General features: G+C 43.6%; 1 protein-coding gene across 4 annotated transcripts in view; it reads right to left on the bottom strand.

Annotated features, from left to right (window-relative positions):
- The window catches only part of AKAP10 (A-kinase anchoring protein 10), a 66,087-nt gene extending 43,043 nt beyond the window's left edge, over positions 1-23,044 (bottom strand). The window contains exons 1-2 of one of the 4 annotated variants that reach the window (XM_056559232.1): positions 22,665-23,041; positions 13,666-13,753 (exon numbers count right to left, since the gene is read on the bottom strand). Coding sequence is in view for 3 of the 4 variants with exons in the window: in XM_056559231.1 (XP_056415206.1) it covers positions 22,665-22,686 (22 nt within the window). In the remaining variant the exon portion in view is untranslated. Of the gene's footprint in view, positions 1-13,665; positions 13,754-22,664 lie in introns of all 4 variants that reach the window. The other 3 variants (XM_056559231.1, XM_056559229.1, XM_056559230.1) reach the window with 3 other exon arrangements.
- Positions 23,045-24,216: the final 1,172 nt, after the last annotated feature.

Here is a 24,216-nt window from a genome sequence, read left to right as displayed (position 1 = left end):
TGCACAAACATACCGTTCGTAAATGGTGGTGCAAGTATAAACCAGCCCGAGGCTAAGTTTCTACTTGTTTTTTATTTTTATTTTTTAAAATTTTAACCCCTTAAGGGGTTTTTCCGTTTTTGCATATTTTCGTTTTTTGCTCCTTGCCTTTAAAAAAATCATAACTCTTTCAATTTTGCACCTAAAAATCCATATGATGCTTATTTTTTGCGCCAGCCAAGTTCTACTTTGTAATGACGTCAGTCATTTTAGCCCAAAAATCTACGGTGAAATCGAAAAAAAAAAGAAAAAATCATTGTGTGACAAAATTGAAAGAAAAAAAAAACACCGTTTTGTAACTTTTGGGGGCTTCCGTTTCTACGTAGTAAATTTTTCGGTAAAAATGACACCTTATCTTTATTCTGTAGGTCCATACGATTAAAATGATACCCTACTTATATAGGTTTGATTTTGTCGGACTTCCGGAAAAAAATCCTAACTACATGCAGGAAAAATTAATACGTGTTTAAAATTGTCATCTTCTGATCCCCTATAACTTTTTTATTTTTCAGTGTATGATCGGGCGGTATCGACGGGCTCATTTTTTGCGCCGTGATCTGAAGTTTTTAAACGGTACCATTTTTGCATTTGATAGGACTTAATGGTGGCTTTTTATTCATTTTTAAATTATATAAAAAAGTGACCAAAATGCACTATTTTGGACTTTGGAATTTTTTTGCGCGCACGCATTGCTAGAGACGAGCGGTTTAATTCAATGATATCATTTTTATAATTCGGGACATGTCCGCAGCTGCGGTGATACCATATATGTTTATTTTTATTTACACTGTTTTTTTTTATTGGTAAAGGGGGGGGTGATTCAAACTTTTAATAGGGGAGGAGTTAAATGATCTTTATTCACTTTTTTTTGCAGTGTTATAGGTCCCATAGGGACCTATAACACTGCACACCACTGATCTCCATCATGAGTCACTGGTTTCTCATAGGAAACCAGTGATCAACGATTCTGACGCATGACTGCTCATGCGCTGGATCTCAGGCACTGAGCAGTCATTCGGCGATCGTGACAACGAGGAGGCAGGTAGGGGGCCCTCCCGCTGTCCTGTCAGCTGTTCGGTGATGCCGCGATTTCGCCGCGGCTATCCCAAACAGCCCACTGAGCTAGCAGGCAACTTTCGCTTTTAGCCGCGCGGCCTAAAGGGTTAATAGCGTGCGGCGATCGGCGCTGCGCGCTATTAGAGGCGGGTCCCGGCTTCACTATGACGCCGGGCCCGCCGTGATATCACGCGGGGTTACTGTGTAACCCCGCGTTATATCAGGAGAGCAGGACCAAGGACGTACTGGTACGTCCTTGGTCCTTAAGGGGTTAAACGCCAATTCTGCCCCATGGCGTTTTTTCGGCTGCGGCCAGATGTTAGCTGTAAATCAATGAGAAATCGCAAAATTCTTATTCCACTTGGGGTTTTTCTCTTTGGCTTTTTTAATCCTTTTGGGGTTTCTTTTCACAGATTTTTGACGTTTTTTTAGCTCCTTGGCGGTTTTCCAAAATCGCAGCATGTTGAGCCAATGGCGATTTTTGTGTAAAAAATCGTGGCGTTTTTCTCCCATAGAAGTCTATGGGGAGTGAAAAAACGGCAAGAAAAATTATATGTGGGTTTTTAACTTTGGCGTTTATTTGCAGGCGGTTTTTTATTCTTCTTTGGACTTTAGGGATCCAAAAAAGGTGATGGAGATATCTTTTTTTTAATAAAATTTCGTAGGGTACCATTAAAAAAAAATATATATATATTATTATTATTATTATTAAGCACACACACACACAGTAGTGGAGGAAAAAATTGTATCTAACGAAATTTATCTTTTTTATTACAAAATTGTTATTAATTTTTAAAACAGGGATCAATTTATGTGGGCGGGTGGGGAGCCTAAAAATGTAGCCGACAATAATAAAAATGTAGTGTGTGTGTTTTCACTTTTTTAAAATTATTTTTAGGTAGTACTACTACTCCCAGCATTGAACACACAGTTCCATGATGGGAGTAGTACCTGTACTAATTGACAGATTGCACGTTGCGATCATCCTGTATAATGTATAGATGCAGCCAGCCGCTCTTCTATGGTCCCCTGCACTGGGAGAGATGTAGGGAGAGATGTAGGGAGAGATGTAGAGATGTAGGGAGAGATGTAGAGATGTAGGGAGAGATGTAGAGATGTAGAGATGTAGAGAGAGAGAGAGAGAGAGAGAGAGAGAGAGAGAGAGAAGAGAGAGAGAGAGAGAGAGAGAGAGAGAGAGAGAGATGTAGAGAGAGAGAGAGAGAGATGTAGAGAGAGAGAGAGATGTAGAGAGAGAGAGAGAGAAAGAGAGAGATGTAGAGAGATGTAGAGAGAGAGAGAGAGAAAGAGAGAGATGTAGAGAGAGAGAGAGAGAGAGAGAGAGATGTAGAGAGAGAGAGAGAGAGAGAGAGAGAGAGAGAAAGAGAGAGATGTAGAGAGAGATGTAGAGAGAGAGTAGAGAGAGAGAAAGAGAGAGATGTAGAGAGAGAGAGAGAGAGAGAGAGAGAGAGAGGAGAGAGAGAGAGAGAGAGAGAGATGTAGAGAGAGAGAGAGAGAGAGAGAGAGAGAGAGAGATGTCAGAGAGAGAGAGAGAGAGAGAGATGCAAGAGAGAGAGAGAGAGAGATGTAGAGAGAGAGAGAGAGAGAGAGAGATGAGAAGAGAGAGAGAGAGAGAGAGAGAGAGAGATGTAGAGAGAGAGAGAGAGAGATGTAGAGAGAGAGAGAGAGAGATGTAGAGAGAGAGAGAGAGAGGATGTAGAGAGAGAGAGAGAGAGATGTAGAGAGAGAGAGAGAGAGATGTAGAGCAGAGAGAGAGAGAGAGATGTAGAGAGAGAGAGAGAGAGAGATGTAGAGAGAGAAGAGAGAGAGATGTAGAGAGAGAGAGAGAGAGAGAGATGTAGAGAGAGAGAGAGAGAGAGAGGAGATGTAGAGAGAGAGAGAGAGATGTAGAGAGAGAGAGAGAGAGAGAGAGAGAGAGAGAGAGAGAGAGAGAGAGAGCAGAGATACACACACACACATATATATATATATATATATATATATATATATATAATATAAGTATATACTATATATATATATATATATATATACAAACCTATTCATATTTCCCGCAGAGAACTGTGATTGGTCAGATGGTTCCAGCCAATCACAGCTCTCTGTGGGAAATAGGAATATGTGTATATATAAGTCAGTGCAGGGGACAATAGAAGAGCGGTCGCCCGCATCTATACATGATACAGGAGGATCACAGCGGAGTGTCGGGAGTGACACTCTGCTCAATGCTGGGAGCTGTAGTACCTGCATTAATAGACAGATCGCAGTGGGTGTCAGAAATTACACTGGCTGCTATTTGTCTATCAATGCAGGTACTACAGCTCCCAGAATGGAGCAGAGTTGTGCTCCATGTTGGGAGTAGTAGTACCTGCAGGTGAGAACCGATCACAGCGGTTATCACTACTGACACCCCGCTGCGATTGTCCTGTCTATTGCAGAGATGTGGCGGCTCTATACATCGCTCGCACTCTCTGGACTATACTCCGGCCGGCCACTCACTCATTCATATTTTCCTCAGAGCTGTGATTGGCTGCAACCATCCAGCCAATCACCACTCTGGGTGGAATAAAGACAAATGAGTGACTGTTCTATTCACTGACCGCTGTATACAGCCGCTCCACATCTCTGCTATATTATGGACGATCGCATCGGGTGTCATGACTGACACCAGGGGCGAGATGTCTATTAGTACAGGTACTACTACTCCCATCATGGAACAGTCTGTTTCCATGCTGGAGTAGTAGTACTACCTAAAAAAAAAATGTAAAAAAAAATAGAGAAAAAAAGTGACACACACACTTTATTAAAAAATAATTAAAATTTTGTTATAAAATATATACATTTCGGTAAATAAAATTTTTTCCATCACTACTGCATCCTTTTTTCTTGTTTTGGTACGCCGAACAAATTTTGGGTACAAAAAAAAAAAACTAAACTGCCAAGGTGCAATTTCCACACAAATGAAAAGAAAAAAACAGAAGAAAAAATGGCAGAAAAAAACACCAGACACAGGAAATTGCACTGGCGTTTTTTCAGGCATTTTTTTCAACCCAAAAAAACCACATAGAAACTTAGCCTGAAACCAACATTAACATTGAGGAGGCTGCAGTGCTCATTACAAATGCTGTGGCCGCCTACAAACAGCTGGTGCCAGGAGTTGGCAGACCATCACTCTGCTGATAGGAACTCATTTGCTGGGATTTTACAAGGCTCAATCAATCGTATAGCCATTCAAATGCATTATTATTTCCCACACCTTGCCCTAGGGCTGGGCGGTATACCGGCTCATCTACCGAAAATTTTTGTGCAGCACGATATGAATTTTAACCCATACTGCAATACTGGTTTGGCCTCTCCCCCTGGGGAATGAATTTTCAGTCCAGCGCTGTGCTGTCCCCACATCGGGGAACTAATCATATGTGGCCTACGAGCTCTGTTCTGCCCCCCCAATTAATTATCAGCCCAGCATTGCGCTGTCCCCATTGGGGGTAAATACTCACATGTCACCCCACAAGCGCTGCCCTCCTCTTCCTCCTGTTTGTTGCGGCTGCCGGCGCTGACACTCTATACCAGTGGTCTTCAACCTGCGGACCTCCAGATGTTGCAAAACTACAACTCTCTCAGCATGCCCGGACAGCCAACGGCTGTCCGAGCATGCTGGGAGTTGTAGTTTTGCAACATCTGGAGGTCCGCAGGTTGGAGACCACTGCTCTATACTGTGTGGTATCCCTATGCCCGGGCTGCAAAAAACAAACAAAATAAACTTTAACTCACCTTCCGTTGGTCCAGTACCGGCCTCATCTGCTTCCTGGGGACGGGAACATCGGACAGTCGTCAGCCTATCACCGGCTGCAGCGAAGTTCCGCCTCAGCCGGTGATCGGCTGATCCCACTGTCATGTAAGAAGCCGACTAGAGCTCCTTACATGACAGTGGGCTCAGCTTATCACTGGCCGAGCATTTTTGTATACCTTTTGGCAGCCCGGGCATAGGGATAGCGCACAGTATAGAGTGTCAGGCGCCCGGGCAGGCGGCAACAAACAGGAGACGAGGAGGGCAAGCGCTTGCGGGTGACATGTGAGTATTTACCCCGATGGGGGCAGCGCTGGACTGATAATTTGGGGGGGGAGAAAGAGGAGGAAATACCTTTATATACCGTGGAACCGCCAAAAGTTACAAAAATACCGTGATACACACATTTGGCCATACCGGCCGCCCAGCCCTACTTTGCCCGACCTTGATTAAACACTGGCCCCTTTACATGGCTGATTTTTGGAAACTAGCATTCTTAGGAATGCTTACGATAATCGGCCTGTGTTAAAAGGGCCCTTTCCTAAAGAGAAGCCATCAATCTTAAGAGCATAAAACCACCTTTAGGCCGTGTTTTTGCATTTCTCAACATGTGTTTGTTGTTTCGATATGTGAACCTATTAAGATCAGTGTCCGATCGCTGGAGGTCTGACAGCTGGACAACCCCCCCCCCCTTATTCTGGATCTCCTATATGGGACCCTGGCTCTGCTTAGTTAGACGCGTGTTTTGTACCTAGCACGGAGACAACACAATTGCTGTCCACACCTCTCCCATAGAGATGAATGTCGGGGAAATGTATCACTGTCTGTGTAAATCAAGCTATTTTACCACTGTTTGCATGTGTGTATGTCTTGTGTACTTGTTCTACAGTTGATCAAGAGAGCATATTTTCTTCTTAAATATCTATATAGCCTATATCTTAAAAACAATGCCTTTGCAATTCCTCTGGGAGTCAGGCCAACATACCATTCCATGACAGAAAGCGCCATTTTTGGGCATGGTAGTGCAGCCACTAGGAGTGAAGGGGGCCTTAGTGTTCACCTCCACCTGACAGCAGAGCTGGAACTTAGCTGATAATAGGTGAGCCCCCTGATCTACACCCTCCGGGTCATCTTTATTCTCCCAATACCTCTGATCTCTCTCCCTACCCCTTCTCTGTCCTTTTCTTCCTTTACATTTGTTTAATTTTTGGTTCTCTATTTCTAACAATCCTGATGTTTATACAAAAATGGTGAAACCTGGTCACTCTGTTACAGTCCTGAACTGTCTTACACTTCATTCCCCAGAAATCTCTTTTTAATATTGTATTTTAAATCTATGTTTTCTTTTTCTTGGATGTCAATAAAGATTATGTAATTTTTGTACTTGGAGAATATGTCTGTTATTTTTGTGTAGGTTTTTGTTATATGGCAGACCTGTTACAAGTCTACATTTTCCATAGCTATGGAGTCATTTCGGATAAGAGTCTTTGGTGCATCGCCTCCAGTTACATATTGTGCTACACCACATTGGGGGAGATTTATCAAAGCATTTAGATTTTTTTTTGCTTAAAATTGTCGCAAACAAAGTCGCAAGTGTGGACTATTCTCTTTTTTTCTGCGACTTTTTGCATTGAGCAGTGTCCTAAGCAATAAAAGAAAAAAAATCTGCAAAAATTCATTTTTGACTTGCAGTGGTCAGAGATTTATCAAGTGCGAAAGTCGCAAAAAAGTCGCATTACATGAAAAAACCTACTAAATTTACTCCAGCTCAGACATGGAGCAGAAAAAGCCCACTACCAAAGCAAAAAAAAGAGAAATTGCTTAGGTGAAACGAAAGTTATCAACAGGCTGAAACCAATTGATAAATAAGTCGCACATAAGCAAAAAAATTTTAAGAAACAAATTACTAAAAAAAAGGAATACATAAAGCAAACACTGATAAATGTCCCCCATTGTGTTTTGGTGTGGTCTTATATATGCACTACGGGCCACAGCTGGAGCACATTCGAGTGACTAAATGATATAACCTTACTATTACAGTACACTGAATTATTTTATTATGAAGTAGCCAAACCCTTTAAAGTAACTGTTGTATTTAAACAGGAAGGCCCTTTATGTGTACTACTTTAATGACTCCACAAGTTCTATTCATTAGTCTACGAAACAGTGCTGAGCAGAGAAAAAGGGAAAAACACAGCAATACGGGTCAAGTGACACTCAAGGGAGCAAGCAGGAAGTTACTTTACAATGAAATGCCCGTCCCTTCATTATAAAAACAAAAGAAAAATGTCAACTCACTGAAATCTGAGAAGAAGAATTCAGCTTTACACCCTATTGCAAATCCACTGAAGGGGTTATTCAAGAATAGAATAAAAAATAAATAAATAAAATAATAAAAAAAAAAAAAAAAAAAAAAGAGCACCACACCTGTTCAACATCTTTGCTCTATTCACTTTAAAGGGGTACTCCAGGCAGGCCCTACCCTCCTGCTCTGATTAGCAGAGATAAGTTCAGTGTCTGATTGGCTGAGGCTGCACACACCTCCTAGTTCTCAGCACTAAAGAGAGCCTGACATCAGTGCAGGGCAGAAACCATGTGGTCTGTGTCCCTCAGGAGGGTGGGAGCTGCTTTCAGAAGGGGATTTGGACAGAGACAGAGTGGATGGCTATAGGATGTCATTCGCTCACTTCATGCATGTAAGTGAAAACCAAAGTGGGGAAACTACTCTATATAGCTAATGAATGATATTTAGACATTTAAATAGGTGGGTGAGAGGGAAAGGATGGCTATGGGTACCCCTTCAATGGAAATGAGCTGCAATAAAACTAATACAACTAACAACCTGACGACAGGTATGATGCTGTTTTTTAAAGTAATCAGCTTTGTTTGTCTATTCCTGGAAAACCCCTTTAAAAACAGGGAGGTATACACTTCTCAAACAAGACTGGCTTGACGTGTTTTGACGTGTTACCCCTTAGTCATAAGCATGCATATGACTAAGAGGCTGATTCCCGAAACACGTCAAGCCTGTCTTGTAATATTGATGCACTGGATTCTTATTCTTCATCTCATATTTGAACCTGCACCTGTGGTTTGTCCAAGCAGCTCCAGCAGATCTAATCTTGATGTTTGTTTCACAGACATGTGTTCTGTAAAATGGCTCCTCAAAGATGAGGGACAACTATTTAGGGTGAGGTGTGTTCAGCCCCTGGCAGTGATACCCACTTACCACCACAAAGGTGACAATATCAGGAAACCTCTGTTCCTATTTTTATCAAATACATTTTTCCCAGGCTTATGAGTCCAGTGGGTGGTCTACTCGGTGATCACAGCCTTTCTTGTATTAGAGTGTGTACAGATATAGGACCCTGACTGTGGAGCATGCCTTTAAATGTATATTTCGGATGAGATTTGGTGTCTGACTTCTATGCCAAGTCAGTTTGCCATCCCTAGTTTTAAAGTGACCTGGTGTTGTGATCTTCTACTAGAAACCCCTGGCCATCTTCCAGGGATTAGCATCAGTAAGATCTGTTATATGGAGGTCTAGGCTGAACGGACTGAATCAGTTACAGTTCACAGAGATTCTACTTCTTTAGTCTTACAATACAGTGTTATTGCAGGACACGCTCACATGATGCATGCCCTCTACTTATCTGTTAGTAACAAGAGGCAAGAACAAAGGGACTTGTGTTTTGGACTCAGGGCCCCTTTTCTTGGGACACGTGGTTGCACCAAGATTATCATTCATTAGACTGACCAGTATTTGTCTAAGAAAATAAACTCAGATCTGTATTCATTTTTCAAAGACGCATATCAAGGGCCAATATATATGGAGCATGCCATCACCTCAGCAAGTAAAGACCTTATCAGCTACTAGAAGCTCCAGAATAATTTTATTTTAGAGATCCCAAACCTGTGCCTCTCAAGCTGTTGCAAAACTACAACTCCCAGTATAACCTGACAGCCTGCGGCTGTCAGGGCATGCAGAGAGTTATAGTTTTGCAACAATTGTAGAGACAAAAGGTTATGTAATCATTTATAGGACAGTACTCACTTCTAATCAACGGTGGCGAGGACCCAATAACAAAGTCAACCATATGGTATCCATAAAAAGCTGCTAAGAGGAGACAGGGGATAGGACACATGATATACCCTAGTGATGTAGCTTCAATGCTTGTGCCAAGACAAAACCTAAAAACTCCTTGTTGGAGTTTTGCCACCATCCAGTCTAAGAATCGGTGGCTAAAATGGTATACCGGGTCAGACATTTTATTTTTGTTAAAAGAAAATGTATGGTTTCAAAAAATAAAAATAAAAAACAACAAGAAACAAACAAAAATAAAAAAACACAATAATTTCAGGGAAATCTGTTCAAGATCGTCTGTTCAGGATTCTCACATCCTGGCCAAAATGGAAAGGGGTTACAAGGAACACCTTTCACTCTGGAGACAGACAACTCAATGATTTGAATGGGTGCTTTATAATACTTTGATCCCCCTGTGGTGGGAAACTGAACACAAAGTGGTTATCCGCTGTAGTCAATCAGCAGCCTCCGCAGTCATGCTCCGTACTCCAGGACAAAATTTTCAAACGGAGGCAGAATAGGGGGATCAGCACAGGGAGGGAAGATTAGTAACAGGATGTTTTTTTTTTTATTATTCATTTAGGCCCCTTAAAGTTTGGATAACCCCTTTAATGTTATCTTTCCCCATAGATTACAGTTTACCTCTAGGAATTACAGCAGGGAACACTTTGTGATCAGTTAAGGGCCGTATTGCATGGGGTGATTATTGGCATAACAGGCCTAAGTCCTCCTATTTAAATAGTGCTGGTGATCAGCCAACAAACAAGCCAATGCTCCCTGTGTAATAGGGGATTTGTGGCCAATGGATGATTGTTGCAAAGGGCTACACAAACCGGCCACAAAAATTAGATGTCAATGCAGTCTTCACTATGAAGCTCCACACTGCAAAGGTGGTGAGAGTGGAGTACTGGGTGACTAATAAAATCTAGTAAACGCAATTCCACCCACTAAATGCCTAAGGCTACATTCACATGCACGAGAAGGCTCTGTTCACAAAACACACACAGGAACACAGCCTAACCCCAAACCTGCGATCAGGGGGCAGGATCAGGGGGCACACACCCTGTTATGTTAAATATTATATTCTTCAAATTACATAAACAGATTGTGTTACTATTTATAAAACATTAGTGGTATTGATGTCTTGCTGTACAGCAATAAGCATGGTAGTAAAAAGTATAGAGAGGAAGTAAATATGGTTTTGTAAGGAACAAAAAATTTGTTTTACACACACACATATATATATATATATATATATATATATATATATATATATATATATATATATATATAGATAGATAGATAGATATAGATATATTTCTTTGGGCTGATTGGCTATTAGGATGATTAAATCAGTCATATTTGCTTTGTTATATTTGCTCATATATGTACAATCACATGCAACAATATAGGTAACATTGTATCTGAGACTTCTGTGGCCTTGTTTCCGTTGTAAAATTTACATTTGTATTTACAAAACTTCAATAAAAAGATGCATATGGTAAATGTGACCGATACTCCTATAGGCTAAACAAATCTGAAGACAATCTGGTAAAGAAAAGGACAGATGGTAAAAAGTCTAAGTGAATTGTTTACATTTCCGTCATCTCAGTAGGACCCTTGTGAAGAAATCTGCAGAACAAACTACTGGAGGCTCAAAGTCCGGCTCACTGCATTTTATCCTGTGTCTTTAATGATTCATCTTACAGCTACAAGAAAGCACTGCAAATAGTGATACTAGTATTCAGCTACAAGCTAACACCATGAATTACAGCTTTTCTAGAAAAAAAAATCAGTTCCAGGATATGTTACCAGCACTACAGGACACGCTACTATCTGACCTGCCCCCATTATGGGCACATCCCCGCATAAAAAATGAATTGGCCGATGCTCATACTGAACTGCATGAAAAATCTCATTTTGGGTAAATGTAGTCGAGAGTCCCAGAGGTGGAACCTACACAGGCGTTTATGATATCACATTTAAAGAGAGTATCCAGTTTGATAATTGATGGCCTATCCTAAGGATAGACTGGTGTTTCCCAACCAATGTGCATCCAGCTGTTGCAAAACTACAACTCCCAGCATAACCAGATTCTGGGGACTTGTCATTTTGCAACAGATGGTATATCCCAGTGTTTTCCAACTAGGATGCCTCCATCAATTTTTCAATATCAGTGGGGGTCCAACTTCACTTGGAACCTTCAACAGCTCCAAAAATGGGGTAGCAGCTCTACCTGGTACACCTGTGGTACATCAGCTTATGCCAGTTGCAATAGCAGGTAGTTGCCACCCAGTGTATGACACAGTGCCAAGCAGGAAATGTAGAGGCCTCAGCACACTTCTGCTTGAATCAGTTGGTCAGTGGGAGTGCCGGGAGTCAGACCCCCATTGATGGGTAAAAATACCCCTAAGTGGTGTATTCACACAGACAGTATCCTTTATATTTGATGCACAGGGTTTAAAAGTGCAGATTTCAATGTTAACTGATTAACTGAACACAGCTTAAAATCTGCAGCATCAAATCCTAGGCATATTTGATAATGTGCGTGCAAATAGACTGGTGATAATTGGGTGAGCTGGTATCGGCTGGTTCTGGCAACAAAGAGAAAAAGAGTCACAGTGCCAGCTGTCAAAATACAACCTGCAAGAAAGCCAATTGCTCTTCTATGTGTAATATATACTCTATATACTGATGCTTTAAGAACCTACAGTCTAACACCACCTAAGATTGGTTAGGGAAGTGTTTAAAGGAAATCTCCAGAATTAAAAAAATGTATTCCCTATTCTTCTGGCAGTCCGCGGTAAGGCAGCGTGTCGACACCCCCCCCCCCCCCCCCTCAATCCAACTCTATGGGAGAGCCAGAGTGCTGCCTTCGGCAATCTCCGGCTCTGCCATAGCACTGTATTGAGGGGGCATGTCGGCCACAGCTTCGTGTGGTGGCCGACACGTGCTCTCTGGCCAGAGAGCCAGGGCCCTGTATGGGAGATCGTGGGGGGGGGGGGGGGTCCCAGCGATGTGAAACTTATACGTTTTACAATACTGGACTACTGCTTTAACCTGTGGCTCTCCAGCCGTTGCAAAACTACAACTCCTACAAAGGTTACTGTAGTTTTGCAACAGATTGAGTGCCACAGTTTGGGGAATACCAAGTCAGGGGGTGATGATTTGTACAGGATAGATACTAGAAAGTTGTGTGTCCCTCTCTCTTCCCCCTATGGCTTTTATTCTTGTTTACAAGTGTACAACTTCTCAGGTACAGATCATCTCCACTTTCAGCTTTAAAAGGAAAACTGTTACCAATTCCCCTGCACTATAACCCGATACACCAGATTATAGTGCAGGTGAACAGGACACCGAGGGGTCTCGGACTGCTATACCTACCTGCAGTCCGGAGTCCCACTCCTCCGAAGGTCCCCCTCTTCCAGTGCTCACTTGCGCTTTGAGGAGAGCCCGCGAGCTAGATTTAAATATTCATAAGTGCTGGTCACGTGAGCGCTCAATAGGCACGAGCACTCACGTGACCGGTGCTTATGAATATTTAAATCTAGCCGGCGGGCCAGCCTCAAAGCACATGTCAGCACTGGAAGAGAGGGACCTTCGGAGCAGCGGGACTCCAGACTGCAGGTAGGTATAGCAGTCCAAGACCCCTCATCGGTCTCCTGTTCACCCGCACTATAATCCAAAGGATCGTGTTATAGTGCGGGTGAACTGGTGACAGTTTTCCTTTAACCACCTGGTATTGCCCTTTTCTATAGAGTTCCCATTGCTGCCGCTAGGGCTGTGGAGTGTGAAAGCGACACTTACAACTCCTATTTTTCATCAATCGAACTCCTTAGGGTGCATGTGCACCAGGTTTTGAGCCACCATCGGCCAGTAAGGCTCCCTCCATATTTGTGCCTGGCCCATGCTGTATCCTACTCTATTCAATGAGCTGAAAATTGTGGCCTGTTGCAGTTTTCAGTCCAGGCCAAAAGCTTGATATGGTTGGAAAATGTCCAGACTGGAGTCACAAGCTGTTACGTCATGGGTCGGATAAAACCCATGGGCAGACTTCCAGCTAGTCTGAAAGATAAGATTAATTCTCTTCATAATGCTATAGTCGGCAGATAAACTATTACATATTATTATTCAGGTATTGCAGTATAAACCTAAGACAGCACCTTTTGTGCAATGATACAGTTGCTCTTATTATACTTTTGTGATCTCCGGAAGTAATGACAGCCCTCCTATGGTGACACAATGTGGTGCAGGTGGCACATTCTTACCCTGTCAAACTGGAATTACTATGTGAAGAAGAGAAGAGAGCACACAAGCACTTTCTCCTATGGCGCCAGGGCGAAGCACCTTAATCCTCGGCAAGAATGTAACAGCTATTAACTAAAAAAAAAGTCTAATAGAAAAGTTCTCTCAAAAGGAAAAAAAAAAAATTAATAAATGAGTCCCCAAATTTCCTGTTTCGTAGAAATCAGGGTAACAACCATTATGGCAGCAACAACAGAGATGCCTTCTAGACAGAGGGAACACCTCCCCTATTATGAAATCTTCCACCAGGATTCATTGCTCGTCAGTGGTATTAAAACTGTTCTAAGGGATGGGGCATTAAATCAATCAGATCCTCATTTTATATCGCAAGGTGAACAGGATTTTAGGGGAATTCTGACAACAAACCGTCACTGCACACCTGGTCACTTGCATTCCCCCGCAGTAATCCCGCAAACACAAAAACTGCAGTAGGTCTCTCCAAGCATCAACGTGTCTAGTTTGCAGGCCTAAAGCAGGGAAATGCAAGAGAGCAGAAAGATAAAAATTACATATATATGGAATCAGCCGTTTTTAACCATTTACAGATTATTTCAGTTTACGGCTATTTTTGGGGGAGAGAGTGCCACAGACTTTTAAGACTAGAGACAAACACATACGTTTATGAATCAAGTGACAGTCTACATGACCAACTGGTGCTCCATTTAACTAGAGGGACATGGGGTCCACATTCCCGTGACAGGTGCCGGTGCTCACCTATCAACTAACCTGCGGATAGATGAGTAATGTTGGTGGAAAACCCTTTTAGGGTATGTTCACACACATAACTAGGAGCAGGTTTCCGCTGCAGGTCACGCTAATATTCATTTGAATGGGTCCACAAATCTGACACTATTGCAGACTGTCCCATTCAAATGAATGTTAGCGTAACTTGCAGCGGGAAACCTTCTGCTAGTTACTAGAGTGTGATCGTACCCTTAAGGATCCTGCAAAGCCATATTACAGACCTGCTTAGTATGGAGGCATTATAATGCTTTCATAGAGGTGCACTAGCTCTGTTCTGTACTTCCACATTCCTTATTTCTTCCCAAATTTGTAATCCCATCATGCTCCATTAGATTCTTTGCCTGTGTGTTTGTTTGGTTTACCCCATTAGGGTAGGGTCACACGTTATGTTTAGCTACGTACGATCTGCAGCTGACTTTGCTACTCCTTGACTTCAATAACTAGGAAAATACACAGCAACAAATATGCAGCAAAATTTGGGGCCTGCTCTCCTCAGATTTTCAGCAGCAGAATTTCCCATGCGGAAAATCCGCCACAGGCCCCATTCAAGTCAATAGGGTCTGCGGCGAATTTTCCGCCTTGAAAATTCCGCAGCCGAAAATCTGCTGTGGACAGCAGTGGAGACATCCCCCCCATTCAAACTCGCAGTGGGAATCATGCAGACCCTTGAAGCAGTGTTTACCAACCATGTGCCTCCAGCAATTGCAGAACTACAATTCCCAGCATGCCCAGAAAACCTTTACAGCTGAAGGCACAGTGGTTGGGAAACACTGGGCTAAAGTATAGTCTAGTAGTCAGCGCTGCCCAGAATCCAAGGCTAGTAGACATAAAAGTAGTGCAGCATACAGCCCAACACAAGTTAAGTCAGTAGTGGAGGAAAAGCGTACAGGATATTGAAGTCAACGGGTGGCAAAATGTATCCTGTACATGTAAACATACCCGTGAAGGTACAATTCCACCTTTAGATCCATTGTACAACCATATATCAGGGAGCTAAAAGCAATTTCCTATAAAATTTTACATAAAGAATTACTATTTGCCGGGCACTACCGAGATACTTCCATAGGGATGTGGAAATCCTATAGCCCGACGCCCGGGACAAGTAGTTTTGGGTACCGGGCAGGTAAATTGTTTATAGATTGAGCCCTGTATCGGGCTAGCAGGGACAGACCGACGTCCCCCTTATTTTTCTTTAATGTCGGTGTGAGGCGCAGGAGCGGATACAAGTCTGCACCTCACACCGGCGCTCAGAGTATATGGAGGGGGATGGCGGGGGCCTCCAGCTGACCGCAGAGCCCCCTTATCTCCCCTCCCGGAGGATGCAGCTCTACACAAGAAGACACAGCAGGGTGAGGAGAGGACGTAAGACAGCTCGGTGCACAGCTCCCCCTCCCCCGCACACAGCTCTATCCCTCCCCCCTCCCCTGTCTCCACAGGACCTAATCCACCACGGGGAGGCTGCATGTTTGCACGGGGAAAACACAGAGCGGGGGAGGGGAGAGAAGAAGACGTCCGGTGTGAGGGGAGATTTATAACCCTTGTAACCTCACACCGGCCGGGACTACAGCTCTGATGTCCACTCATGGCGGCTCAGGTGAGGAGACAGAGAATGCAGGCGGCGGCAGGAAGGGTGGTTGTATATGTAGGGTGTGAGTGTATGTGTGATGTGTATGTAATGGATAATGTGTGTATAATGTCTGTGTGTGATGTGTATGTAATGTATAATGTGTGTATGATGTCTGTGTGTGATGTGTGTATGTAATGTATAATGTGTGTATGATGTCTATGTGTGATGTGTATGTAATGTATAATGTCTGTGTGGGATGTGTATGTAATGTATAATGTGTGTATGATGTCTGTGTGTGATGTGTGTATGTAATGTATAATGTGTGTATGATGTCTATGTGTGATGTGTATGTAATGTATAATGTGTATGATGTCTGTGTGATGTGTATGTAGTGTATGATGTCTGTCTATGTGTGATGTGTATGTAATGTATAATGTGTATGATGTCTGTGTGATGTGTATGTAGTGTATGATGTCTGTCTATGTGTGATGTGTGTGTAATGTATAATGTCTGTGTGTGATGTGTATGTAATGTATGATGTGTGTATGATGTCTGTCTGTGTGTGATGTGTATGATGTCTGTGTGTGATGTGTATGTAATGTATAATGTGTGTATGATGTCTGTCTAAGTTTGTGTGTATGCATGTGATGTATGATGTGGGGGGGCAGCGGTGGGTGTATGTATGATGTGTGCATATGTATGATGTATATGTATGGTGTGAGTGTGTGTGATGTGTATGTAATGTATAATGTGTGTATGATGTCTGTCTATGTGTGATGTGTATGTAATGTATGATGTGTGTATGATGTCTATGTGTGATGTGTATGTAATGTATGATGTGTGTATGATGTCTGTCTAAGTGTGATGTGAATATGTTTATGATGTGGGGGGGCAGCGGCGGGTGTATGTATGGTGTGAGTATGTGTGTATGTATGTAATGTATGATGTGGGGGGGGGGGGGGGGGCACTGCCGCCGCCGCCAGTTGTGCCATCTAATTTTATTTTTAGTGGCTTCTGGTCACCCGCACTAAATTGCACCCCCAGAATCCCACCCCCTCATACTCGCCCGACGTCCAAGAGCCCCACGGATGCACACAAACACACCTGAACCAAAACTACAACTCCCAGCATGTTAGACAATAACCTAATCTGTAGAACCATAAAGTGTAACATGCTGGGAGTTGTAGTTCTGGTTCGGTTCAGCTGCAGAGCCATAGGCTGCATCAGGGCATGCTGGGTGTTGTAGTTACTAACTGCAATTCCCAGTATTCCCTGACATAGACTATGGCTCTGCAGCTGACACAAACCAAAACTACAACTCCCAGCATGTTCCACAATAACCTTAACTGTACTATACAGTGCAACATGCTGCAACACCCACACAACCATAGCCTGTATCAGGGCATGCTGGGAGTTGTAGTTATCTACTAACTAAATGCAACTTCCAGCATTTTCTGGCACAAAATGCACCATATAAACTGGAGAAGCAGAACATCCCCCCCCCCCCCCCAGTAACATAAGTCCCTATTGAGACTGAAAAATAGTGATTAAAATATTTTAAAAAGTGCGTATACATGTGAATAAGCCCCTTTCCTAATAAAAGTTTCCAATTTTCTTTAAATAAAAATAATGTACAAAAATAAACATAAGTGGTATCGCTGCATGTGGAAATGTCCAGACTATTAAAATATGATGTTAATTAAACCGTACGTTGAACGCTTTAAATGTAAAGAATAGTCCAGAATTGTTCATTTTTGGTCACTTCATATGAGAAATTTTTTATGGTGATCAAAAAGTTACATCTAGACTTTTCTGGTCTTGTCTCGGGTGTAAGAGGAGATACAGCTCTCCCGCCGCTAATATCCTGGCATACTGCAATCACCACGGCCGCTATTAAACCATTAGATCATTGCTGTCTAAGTTGACAACAGTGTCTAAAGGATCTTATATCCATCCCTGGTGGTCTAGTGGGGGGGGGGATCAGACTATTTTGGTGGAAATTATTTTATCTACCAGGACAAGTGGATTTTCTTGAGGGACAAGTAGATTGTGTTCCGCTTTAGTCCCTTGGACAAGTAGTTTTTTTTTTTTTTATTTCCACACCCCTGAATAGTAGATGGCACCAATAAGGAACTTTACTTCAAATAAAACGATTCCTCTATTCCCTTCTATTTTATCTGGAGGATTGCTGAAAGAAAAGGATTCTCTCACAGTGTCTGTGCCTCAGGCAATGAAATAGCTTCAGCTGGAGATTCTCAGGGAAGCATTCACAGCAGAACGTACAGCAGCCATGCAAACTGACCTGTCTACATATCTGGGTCAACGCGCTTTTTGCAAACAAAAGCTGCAGCAGATCACACGGCGTGATCATCCAACATAACCCTGCAATATTAATAACAGTTGGAAAGGGGGTTTGCAAAGTGGGTGAACTACAGTTGCACCATTTTCATTTCCATTCACCCCAAAAGGTAGGAAGCCCTCTCAGAGAAGATGAAGACCAATCGAGTTTGGAAGTCTGAATTGGCAATTTACCAAATACCAACATGGTCCTGGACCACATCCATAATATTGTTGGTAATAACGATATACCCATGTCTGCCAACATCTTTTATGAAGTAGACAGAACCAGTGGATTGTGGGGTCCCCCGGCTAACAGGACATACCCTAAAATGGGCACTGTCATTTGAAAGAACTCTTTATATGTTGTAAAGACCCAAATGTTTTCATTGGTTGGAGTCTGAGTGTTCAGACTAGGGATCGACCGATATCGTTTTTTTAGGGCCGATACCGATAATCGGTGGATGTTAGGGCCGATAGCCGATAACTTATACCGATATTCCGGTATAAGTTATCGGCTATTTATCCCCCCCACAACACCACTGCAGGTCATTGATTTAAAGCGGGCGCTTTAAATCAATGCACTGCAGTGGCTTTTGCGGTGCCATAGGCCGTCCGCCGCCACCACCACCCGCTTCTCTCCCCTACCTGTCAGTGTGGTCCGGGCCATCCATTCTTCCTTCCTGTAGTGTCTGGTGCCATTCCGGGTGAAGGGTGCACCGGTCCGGGCTGTCCTTCTCCGGCGGTCATCTTCTCCACTCCGGGCAGGCTCCGGCCTAGTACGCTGTATAGACGCCGCTGCGCAGTGACGCACCTGACGTCACGGCGTAGCGGCGTCTATGCAGCGTACTAGGCCGGAGCCTGCCCGGAGTGGAGAAGAGGACCCCCGGAGAAGGACAGCCCGTACCGGTGCACCCTCCACCCGGAATGGCACCAGACACTACAGGAAGGAAGAATGGATGGCCCGGACCACCCCCATTACGGGTAAGTTTATTTTATTTTTTTTATTGACTCGGAGGGTGGGGGAGGGGCCCGACCGGTATAGCGGTATGGGCAAAAATCCATACCGATATACCACCCAGCACCACGGTGGGGGTGCGACACGGTGGGTTGGGGGGGGGCGGTCGCGGTGTGGTGCGGCGGGTGAGGGGGGCGTTCGCGGTGTGGGGGGGGCGGTGCGAGGGGCGGGGCATTATCGGCTTATCGACAAGGTAATTGCCGATACCGATAATGCCCAAAATCGTGATTATCAGCCGATAATATCGGCCATACCGATAATCGGTCGATCCCTAGTTCAGACCACGACGGATCGCTAAACAGGGCAGGGAAAGTACACGCTAAGGTCATGTTCACAAAAACGGAATTTACGTGCCGGATTCCCCACTGGAATTCGACAACGGAGATTCTGCTGCAGCAGAGTCCTCTTAAATTCAACAGGATTCTGCTGCACTGTGCACACAGCAGAATTTCCATGCCAGATGATTCCAGCACGGAAATTCCAATTTCCGTGTCCGCAAAAAGAATGAACCTGTCTATTCTGTCTGCAGACTCGCGAATCTAAGCCACCTGACCAAGACATTCACGAACAGAGAGCAGGAAAAGGGCTCGTGAAGAAAACTGACTCTCCTATCAAAGTTAATTGGAAAAATATACAACTATACTGCAGCAAATCTGCAGCGTGTGAACATACCCTTAGGCTGAAATCACATCAGTAGAGTCAGGCTTAGTTGTTTTATCAGACACTGACCACAACTGATGGTAAAAGTTATTTATTCTCCTCTACCAAAAAAAAAAAATAAAAAAAAAAAACACAACAACATCAATAGTTTTTCACCACATCATTTTTTCTTCTTCATATTTTGGCTTCAGATGTCATATGCAAGTGGTTGTGATCTCTGAGGACAATGATTGGCTGCAGCAGCCCAGGCATAGTGTTTATTAATGACAGTGTATACTTCCACCAAATGCAGTGGTGAAGGACTGGAAGTGAGCAGATGAGTGATTTTATTTTGTATACATGTCTTTGTCCTGTCCCGCTAATCTATCATTTATAAGCTTTCCAGCCATCATTAAAGCATAACTGCAATCACACGCCAGTGGCAGGACAACTGTTTAAATTCCCCGGCAGCTGCATAGATGCAGACCATCAGGATAAATCTGTAACACTTATCTGTAAAAAATCTGGATCATGATCAATGAAGTTTCGAGCTACGAAATTGCTGGGAAATTTAAACACATATCCCGCTGCTGAGTGTAATTGCAGTTAAAGGGGTACTCCGGGAAAAAAACGTATTTTTATTTTATTTTTTTAAATGAACTGGCGCCAGAAAGTTAAACAGATTTGTAAATTACTTCTATTCAAAAAATCTTAATCCTTTCAGTACGTTTTAGCAGCTGTATGCTGCAGAGGAAAATCTTTTTTTTATTTTTATTTTTTTGTGTTGTTCACAGTGCTCTCTGCTGACACCTGATGCCCATATCAGGAACTGTCCAGAGCAGGAGAAAATCCCCATAGCAAACCCATGCTGCTCTGGACAGTTCCTGACACGGACAGAGGTGTCAGCAGAGAGCACTGTGGATAACACAAAAAAGAAATAAAAAAAAATAAAGAATTTTCTCTGTAACATACAGCTGCTAAAAAGTACCAAAAGAATTAAGATTTTTTTTTTTTTTATAGAAGAAATTTACAAATCTGTTTATCTTTCTGGCGCCAGTTCATAATTCATGCTGCTATGGACAGTTCCTGACACGGACAGAGGTGTCAGCAGAGAGCACTGTGGATAACACAAAAAAGAAATTCAAAAAGAAAATAATTTCCTCTGTAGCATACAGCGGCTAAAATGTACTAAAAGGATTAAGATTTTTTAATAGAAGTAATTTACAAATCTTTAACTTTCTGACACCAGTTCATTTAAAAAAAAAAAGTTTTCCACCGGAGTACCCCTTTAAGGCTGTGGCTACAAAAGGCCTTTGTCCACAACAGGGTTTTTTGCTCTTGTTGTCGTGGTCACTTATGGGGAACAGTGTGGCACCATTTACTTACATCAGGTGTGACAGCATAGTCCTATACAAGCCCAGCATCATAAGTTACCTATATATCTATCAAATCTATATACCAGAGATCTCCAACCTATAGCACCCCAGCTATTGTAACACATGGCATTCTGGGAGTTGTAGTTCTGCAAAAACGAATGAACAGCGATAGAATCTCTCTCAATCTAACTACACACCACACGCACAATGCCTTCAGCACTCTGTAAGCAGGAGGGGGGTATTGGGAACGGAAGATGTGGTCTCCCGCCTGGCGTGTCAGGTGATCCGATGAACATGTTCATTCTATCCTCTCGGATAGAATGCGGTCTATGGAGACAGCGCATGTCAAGCAATCCTAGTGATGGCTGATTTGCAGCTGCCTGCCGCACACACAATGTCCGCACAGAAGTTTTCCAGGATATTCTGCTGTGTGAATGGCCCTTTAGTGCCCACTGGTTTCTCCATGGAGATGTAGAGGATTTTAGCTTTTCCCCATCATTCCTCAGTGTGAACAGATCCAGAGAGAAAACTCCACAGTGTGTATGGGCCCTAATACTGCATTTCTCCTGCCGCAATTTTCTGACTGACCAGGGCTTCCACTAGCTTGCAGGAGCGGGACACACCAGATGGCCCTATGGGCAACATTCTGGGTTGTGTCTTGAAGGGTTATCCCTTTACAAAATATACAGCAATGTTTTCCAAAGAGTGTGTCTCCAGCTGTTGCAAAACTACAACTCCCAGCATGCCCGGACAGCCTTTGGCTAAATATACTGTAGGACAGTGTTTTCCAATCGGTGTGCCTCCAGCTGTTGCAAAACTACAACTCCCAGCATGCCCAGACAGCCTTAGGCTGTCTGGGCATGATGAGAGTTGTAGTTTTGCAACAACTGGGGGCGCACCAATTGGAAAACACTATCCTACAGTATAACTAGCCGTTCAGTGGGGGTCAGACCGCTGACCAACTTTCTCATGACAGAGACAGGTTTAAAACTCCCAAACAATCTTGTAGCCTAAAGACTTCAATGGGACTTCTGGGCAACATGCTGTAAGATTGCCCAGGAGTTTGACACCTATCCTGCCAAAGCCTGTCAGTGCATGCTGGGAGTTCATGTGCCTCCAGCTGTTGCAAAACTAATTGGGAAACACTGGACTCTATGGAAGTAAAAGTAAGCTTCAGTATTACCATCACAGAACTGAGTGGTATGACCAGCCCAGAGCGGGTAGAACACAATCAAGATGGCACCGCTCTATGCTGAGGGAATGGATGCCCAGATTATACAGGATGGAGTCGCTTCGGTGCATCTTAACATAAGTATACGGTAAAGCAGCAGATGGTTGGACAAACATTGCTGCTTTACTGTATATGCTGCTTGAGCGGGTATGACTGGGCACTGAAGAGCGCCACCCTACAGGCCAACCTGAAGGGACACTGCAGGATACAGTCACGTGATCAACAAAAATCAGAGTCAATGGATTGTCACGTGACATCATATTGGGGTCCATGGTTACTGACATCAGCACTCAGCTGTCACCTCTCTAAAGAGACAATGCATATATATATATATATATATATATATATATATATATATATATATATATATATTCTGCTGCACTGGTGAGAACTGCAGGTGGAGTGTCTCTTTAAGAGCTCCCCGGTGTATCCCACATCCCGGCTGTCACACCCAGCACCTCGTTACCTTTCCTGCGGAAGAAGGACATGGCGCCGCCGGCTCCCTGGACGTGCCCGGTTCACTCAGCGCATACTGGGGCGCCCCGGCTCCCCTCACCCGGTACACGGGACGCCGGGGACGCCGCTGCCTGAGCTCTGCGGTAACGAGGAGCCCCTCTCCCTGCTGTCCTAACATGAATGACACTTCCTCCTCCTTCCTCCGGCCACAGCTCCAGCCCCCGCCATATTGTCAACAGCAAAATCTTCCGGGCAGCGCAGGGGATACTGGGTAATCTCCCCGGACTGCTGAGGCGAGGGCGGCCATATTGACTAAGGGCAAATAAAAAAAATAAAAAACACGGTGGGAACGCTGGGAGTTATAGTTTTTGGGGAACCATTTACTATAGATCAGTTTCTCCAAACCGCGGACCTCCAGATGTTTGCAATACTACAACTCCCAGCATGCCCGGACAGCCAAAGACTGTCCGGGCATGCTGGGAGTCGAAGTTTTGCAACAGCTGAAGGCACCCTGGTTGGGAAACACTGGACTTATATAAAACCAAGCACTACTATGAATATGTGGCCGTATACCACCTATGGCTGTCTGGGCATGCTGGGAGTTGTAGTGTTTTAACATCTGAAGGAGCACAGTTTGGAGACAACTGATATAGATTATTCGAGGGAGAATAATTAAAACCTGTGTAAAGGAAAAGTCGACCAGTTGCCCATAGCAACCAATCAGATCGCTTCTTTCATTTTTGAAAAGGCTTCTGAAAAATGAAAGGAGCGATCTGGTTGCTATGGGCAACTGGTCATCTTTTCCTTAGCACAAGTCTTGATGAATCCATATCCCTGGCTAATTTGTAGTATTCATCTAATAATCTAGTAGCAATCTATGCCATGCGCTGTTTACCAGATACCATTATATTTTTATGGTTTTTTGTGGCTGACTTTTTGCAACACACCAGCCTGAGTTCTGTATTTTAAATAGTTCAATTTTTCATTTTAACGCCTTTACCCCCACAGCATGCCTCCTAGGACTTAAAGGGATACTCCGGCGAAAAACATCTTATCCCTTATCCGTTGCATAGAAGATAAGATGCCTGATCGCAGGGGTCCCCCGCAATCTCCCGGCCAGCGACGGCCGCGTCTGGAACTCGGAAGCTTGGAGCTCCCATAGATATGAATGGAGGGAGAGTGGCGACTGTAGTCGCTAGCCATCCGGCACGGATGAATGGGGTGCTGCGCTGGAGATAGTGGGGGTCCCCAGCGGCGGGACCCCCATGATCAGACATCTTATCCCGTATCCTTCGGATACGGGATAAAATGTTTTTCGCCGGAGTATCCCTTTAACGCCTTAAACCCTTAACGCCTTAAACCCTTAACGCCTTAAACCCTTTTCTAGTGGAAAACTTTTTTTTTTTTTTTTTTAAATCAACTGGTGCCAGAAAGTTAAATAGATTTGTAAATGACTTCTATTAAAAAATCTTTACCCTTCCAGTACTTTTTAGCAGCTGTATGCTACAGAGGAATTTCTTTTTTGTCTTGTCCACACTGCTCTCTGCTGACAGCTCTGTTGT

Source organism: Hyla sarda, chromosome 2 (genome assembly GCF_029499605.1).
Source record: "Hyla sarda isolate aHylSar1 chromosome 2, aHylSar1.hap1, whole genome shotgun sequence".
NCBI classification, from domain to species: Eukaryota; Metazoa; Chordata; class Amphibia; order Anura; family Hylidae; genus Hyla; species Hyla sarda.
This window is presented reverse-complemented; position numbering and strand designations above follow the sequence as displayed.